The sequence below is a fragment of the Acromyrmex echinatior genome, chromosome 4 (genome assembly GCF_024713525.1).
Source record: "Acromyrmex echinatior isolate Ae372 chromosome 4, ASM2471352v2, whole genome shotgun sequence".
Taxonomy (NCBI): Eukaryota; Metazoa; Arthropoda; class Insecta; order Hymenoptera; family Formicidae; genus Acromyrmex; species Acromyrmex echinatior.
In genome coordinates, this window is record NC_141855.1 from 2,808,855 (window position 1) to 2,815,399 (window position 6,545).

General features: G+C 27.8%; 1 protein-coding gene across 1 annotated transcript; it reads left to right on the forward strand.

The window, feature by feature from the left end:
• The first annotated feature begins 1,471 nt into the window (after positions 1-1,471).
• On the forward strand, positions 1,472-6,545 carry ATPsynB (ATP synthase subunit b, mitochondrial). Its single transcript, XM_011068800.2, has 4 exons — positions 1,472-1,620; positions 3,326-3,484; positions 5,361-5,713; positions 6,144-6,545. The coding sequence occupies exons 1-4, from the start codon at positions 1,593-1,595 to the stop codon at positions 6,318-6,320; spliced, it is 717 nt and encodes a 238-aa protein (XP_011067102.1). The 5' UTR covers positions 1,472-1,592; the 3' UTR covers positions 6,321-6,545.

Genomic DNA, 6,545 nt, shown 5'->3' on the forward strand with positions numbered 1-6,545 from the left:
ACAAAGCAAAGCGCAAAATGTACGACGGTATCCATTTGTCAAAATCATGTAAAATAATTGAATAAACCGTGAATATTTTTATATGTGACAGTTGAGTATCGGAACGGCTAATAGCGAGGAGTGGGGGAGCGTCAAGCGTGCTGCGCGACAAGGTGGTTGACTACGTCATCACTTCGGCATTCGCTCCGCGACGTTGATACGAGACGGTAGTGGTACGAATCGTTCCGAGTGGCGCACTAAATTCACGAAAATTAGAAGATATCAATGAACGCGAATTGATCAATGCTCATAATGCGACTCGTGAACATGTCGAAGCGATTGCTGTTTCGTCGAAGGTATAAGTTATTCTACCACACTTGAAATAAGCGTCGAAATATATAATACGTTTACAAATTAAGAATTGTCACATTTAGATCGGTACTTGTCCTCTTTAATGATCATGAATGATAGCACGTCGAGGGCTTTATATATCACTCTCAATTTGACGTCATATTTTAGCGAAATTCTGCGAGAGAGAAAGAGATATACGATCTCAGTCTACCCAACAGATTGTCAATTTTAGGATTAGGTGCAACAACATTGAACGACATAGATACATAAAGGTACATTGATGAGAATATAATTATCAAAATTATTTTAGAAATATGGTTGGATGTACAATAACGTTTTGTAACAATTCATTAGAAAAAAGATATGTTATGAAAATAATTCCGAAAGACACAGATGCCGAATGAATTAGTTAAAGAATATAAATGGCAAATATAAAAATTGAACACCGTCAAAAAATTCATGTGTATGTGAGGTAAAGTAATTTATTCTTTATAAATATTGTATTTAAAATTTTAAAATAAAAATGTAATATATAATATACACAGATTAATTATAATATCTGAAGACACGGTAGTATCTTGGCACTAAGTATATGTATAGTCATCACATTGATTACGAATTTAATTCTTTCTCTTTTTGTCGTAATCTTTTCAATTATATATCATTGCATTGTGAGTCTAAACCAAATAATATGATAATTATGATATTTAATATATAATATTTTATGAAATGATATATACATATATATTATTTTTCTGAATTTTTGATTTCTTTTATATTATGCATTGCTCCTAAAATGTAGGAACAGAGAATGGATAATATACTAGCGCATTTAATAGCGCAAATAATGTACAATAAATAACGTTTTGTATAAAGTAATGTGCAATATTACAAAATGTACAATATTGCAATAGTATAAAATAAATGAAATTTTATAATAAATAATATATGTAAAAGTTTTATTATTTTATATACAATATTTATTTATTATCATTTTTTAATTTGTCACAATTTTTTAGCATTTTTTAGCATGAATTCAAAATTTAGAAAATAATGCGTTTAAAAAACTGGAGGGAATGGCTAAAACATGGCGGACCAATCACAAGTGATAACCGTCACTCTGATTGTAGGCTCTCTATGATTAAAGAGTCTCTAGTGGCATCTATGCTCCTGGCTTAATCTAAATCCGCCATTACTGTCTTGTTGAGCATGGTGTAACGTTGTTGCTAGTTTTGGCAAGAGGCAGTCACATACGATATAAAATGTTATCAAGATTGGCTCTCCGCAATGGTAAATCAATTGCAATGATTCTTATTACAATTTTACATACTTTACAATAAATATACTCGATAGGTGATGTCGGTTAATTAATTACAAAGTTGAATTTTTTAATTATGTAATAACGTTTAGATTTGTTCATAATTTCTTATTATTCACATTATTTTTTTTCTTATTATCTATCACAAATTTTACTTATATATATTACATAGTTATGTAACATTTAAGCCTTATTTTTTAAAAATAGATTTTTAATCTGTTTTATAATTGATAATTATTACAAGTATACTTTCTTGAATATATCTATTTTTTGACATTTTTTATTTTCTATACAGTTGTCTTTTTAACTTTTAGCTTTATAAATGCACGAAAAATTATATTTTATTATGTATTAGAGAAGCGTAATAACCATTTAAAATATATATATCTTTTAAATTTTTATGGTAATAATTCAGGATTGGGAAGAGAGAGTAACTTGTTACTTATAATGCCGTTACCATTACTATTCCTTTTTTTCAATAATTATTGTTGCTTTTTTCTGCAATGATAACAAATACACCCATTACTTTAATCTCTTATTATCTTTATGTCTATTCAATAGACCGCATGACTTTTAATTGTATATGCCAAAAATATTTTATTTAAATAGAAATTTTAATCTTGAAAAATATTTTTGTATTTTATATCTTACATTAATTAATATTCCAATAGTTATTGTCAATGTTGAAAATTTGTAGTATGTATACCTATATGTAACCAGAACCAGTGATCTGTATGTGAAATGACAGAGTATTTCACACATGTGAATTTGGCATGTGTGGAATTTTCACACATATTTAAACATGTCAAACTACTAATTTTTAACAAGTAATTTATTGGATTTTTTTATCAGCAATATCTTAATGAACAATGTAGATTGCTCTGATTGATTCTTGATGGAATCTTTTTTTTGGTTGTCATAATTAATTTTTTAAGGAAGAGACTGAAATGATAGATTTATGAATAAAAATAATATTCGATGAGTTACACACATTCGTAAATAAATAATTGAAGAAAAACAACAAATATATGTGTACTTTATTTGATCACTCTATTATAAGAAAAATTTATTTCGCCGGTCTTGTATGTAATGTGAATTATAAATTTTCAATATTGGCAGTGAATATTATAATCTTAATATAATATTAAATTTTAAAAACAGTGTTCAATAACGATTTTTAATAAAATCTGTGGAATTGTGAATTACAAAATCTAAATTCTAAAAATAAGTATATATTAAAAATATTAATGTATAAAGAATTATAGAATACATCGTAAATAGAATACATCGTAATTATAGAATATTTGTTAGATAAATTTAATAAAGAAAAGTTTGTTATATAGAGACTAGCTTATCAATATGAAAACTTAAAGTTTTAAGTTTTCATATTGATTATTACAATTAATATTGATTATTAAATATATATATAATATAATTTTTTAATAATATAATTATTATAAAAAATAACAAAAAATATGTTATAGTAAGAGTAACGGTTCTTATTCCTACAAAAAAAAGTAAGAAATCTTTCTAACAATAAGTAATAATAGATAATGTGTTACTTTTTAAAATTAGTAACGAATAACGAAATATTTTTTACAAAAAAGTATCGGTAACTCATGAACTTTATGAACTAACATTCTTAATCCTGGGTAATATATATGTTATTTATCATAGCTCAGTTACTGTCTACGGCTGTGCGTGGAGCACAAAGTGCTTCATCAGTAGCAGTAGAGCCAACTCGTCCTAAACGTTTGATTAATCCATCTCCAGTTAGACATGGATTTATACCCGAGGAGTGGTTTCAAGCTTTTTATCCAAAAACTGGTGCATCAGGTAAGTAATTGCTAATGGATAAAAATAACGAGATATCCGATTTAGACTAATCTAGATTTTTATATGGTACGTAAAATTTTTATAATTAGGAAACGAATGATTTTTTTAATATAATTTTTTAAAATATTTTCTTAATGATAAAACTAAAGATTTTATTTATATATGAGAGTGGTTTGAAAAGTCCGTGCAAAAATGAAAACTTAATTTTTCAGGCTAAAACTTTTTTACTTTTCAATGTAGTCTCCTTTTAGGCTTATACACTTCGTCCAATACTGCTCCAATTTGTTAATCCCTTCCGAATAATAGGATTGATTCAACTGTGCAAAATAGGCATTCGTATCCGCAATCATCTCCTGGTTTGAATAAAATCTTCTTCCCACTAGCCATTTCTTCAAATTAGGAAACAAGTAATAGTCTGAAGGAGCCAAATCTAGGAGAGATGCGAAACGACGAGTTGGAACCTTAATTCCATCAATTTTGCGACCACAACTGCAGAGGAGTGAGCTGGTGTATTCTCGTGATGAAAAAAGAAACTTTCTTGTGGACCAATCGTGGATGTTTTTCTTGCAGCTCGATTTTCAAATGGTCCAATAACGATTAATAATATGTTCCTGCAATAGTTTTACCTTTTTCCATATAATCGACGAGGATTATTCCTTGCGAATCTTAAAAGACGGTTGTCAGGTTGATGCAGATTCCTTGCTAGTAACCCATTATTTGAACTGTTGTTTTATCTTTGAAGTGTATAGTGATGTGTCCATGTTTCGTGTTCATGTGTTCATGTGTCCACAGTGACGAAATGACGCCTAAAGTTCTATGGATTCCGCTGATACAGTTGCAAACAGGAACATCTCATACAATTTCGTTTTTGATCAACTGTGAGCAATCACGGCATCCATCTTGCGAATGTCTTTTTTATGTCCAAATATTCATGTACTCATTCAATCGAGATGTCCATAACACTAGCAATCTCACACACCTTCGTTCTTCTATCATCCAACCTCATATCATGGATTTCTTCAAATCCTGATTTCTGGAGTAGTGGTCTCAACAGAACGTCCAGCGTCACTTGTGCTCATAGCAACTCTGAAATGTTTGAAACCATTTATAAACTGTTTTAATCGGTGCAAATTCACCATAATGTTTATCAAGCTCTTCTCTTTAGACTCCTGAGGCGATTTGCCTTTTCATAAAGTAATGTTTGATTAACACACGAAATTCTTTTTCATCCTTTTTTTTTAGAAATCACTCGACTTCTTCGATTCAAACGAACGCCAAACACAAAGAAATAGATCTGGCTACAACTTGGTGTGTTTTTCCAAGAGATGCTACTAACTGAAAATACAGACCCATGATGTCATCTGAATACACGAACTTTTCAAACCACTCTCGTAAAGATAAACGGTTTATGCTTTATATAAAATTTTCATTTATGCATATTATTATGAATTTATTAATTTAAAAGAAATCTTTTATTTTCTAAGTATTTTTTTTAAAGAAGTATTGTTGAAATGTATTATGGTATTTTGCATAATATTTTGAAAATAATTTATAAGCTTACAAAAGCTAAATATTAAGTTTTTAATTCTTCAAATTAAGTTGTTTTCAAAAAGAAATCTTAAAAAAAAAACATCTATTTTAACTTCTTTTAACTTCTTTCTAAAAATTAATTTTTTGTTATATCGCATTATTCTATAATATATGAAGTGACAATATCAGCTGTGGTTCACTTGGTGCTACAAATGGTTTGAAGCATCTTTTAATTGGTAAATTAATAAAATTCTTTCTTCTAATTGGTCGATAAAATGCTTCGAAACATTGTAGCATCAAGTGGATTGCATCTATTTTCTTATTATCATTATTATTTTATTTTTAGGACCATACGTATTTGCTATAAGCTTGAGCACTTATCTAGTTTCCAAAGAAATTTATGTCCTGGAACATGAATATTATAATGGATTATCTTTGTTAATAATGTGTGTAGCGGGTGTAAAATTATTTGGTCCAAAACTTGCTCAGATATTGGATAAAGGAATCGATAAATATGATAACGAACTTAATGAGATTAGAAATAGCGAAATAAAGTATTATGAAGATATAATTTCACATGAAAAGAATGAACAGTCGAGTTTAGATGGACAGAAAATGATAATGGATATTAAAAAAGAAAACGTTAAAATGCAGCTGGAAGGAACTTACAGGGAACGCCTGGTGCAGGTCTATCAAGAGGTATAGCTTTTATATAGTAGAATATAAAACAATGAAATAATTAAAAAGATATTTATCAAAGGATAATATAAATTTACTTGTGATTAATTATATGATAAATATTTCAATGTTACACACTAAAGAATATAGTTATTAATTTTAATATATCTGTTTTGTATCATATCTGAAAATTAAAATATGGATCAATAAACTCTAGTGAAATTGAAAAATTCAGATTAATAATTTTTAAGTTTTTTTGCATATATTTATTTTATTATAATACTAAAATGAAATTTTTATTTAAAATCCTATATTTATTATATGAAACTATTAAACAAACATATTTAAAATATTCATTATATTGTAGCTGTATATTGTAACTGTTTTTATATTAAATTTCTTCATAAAGAAAAAAATTAACAATTTAGGAATTTTTGCTTATTGTTTACAGGTGAAGAAGCGTCTTGATTATCAAATACAAATACAAAACCTCGAACGTCGAATTGCACAAAAGCATATGGTGCAATGGATTGTGAATGAAGTATTAAAGTCTATCACTCCTGAACAAGAAAAAGCGACTCTTCACCAATGTATCAAAGATCTTGAAGTTCTTGCTGCAAAAGTATAAAAAGTTATGATTAAATTAGGCGGATGTGAAATAGAAATAAGATGGTATGATAAAGGATGATTGTGCCATCAAATATAGTATATTTCATGCAGCCTATTAAACCATTGTTTTCGAAAATTTAGAATAGTCAAAAAATTATGAATAAACACCATGTTGCAGTGGTAAATGTAATCAATTATTATACTAGCAGCATTATAGAAAATTAAATTTTATCAGAAATATCAA

Coding starts and splice junctions, on each gene's coding strand:
- ATPsynB (XM_011068800.2), top strand. CDS start 1,593: ATGTTATCAAGATTGGCTCTCCGCAATG. Junction 1,621..3,325: donor AAGATTGGCTCTCCGCAATG/GTAAATCAATTG, acceptor TATTTATCATAG/CTCAGTTACTGTCTACGGCT. Junction 3,485..5,360: donor TCCAAAAACTGGTGCATCAG/GTAAGTAATTGC, acceptor TTTTATTTTTAG/GACCATACGTATTTGCTATA.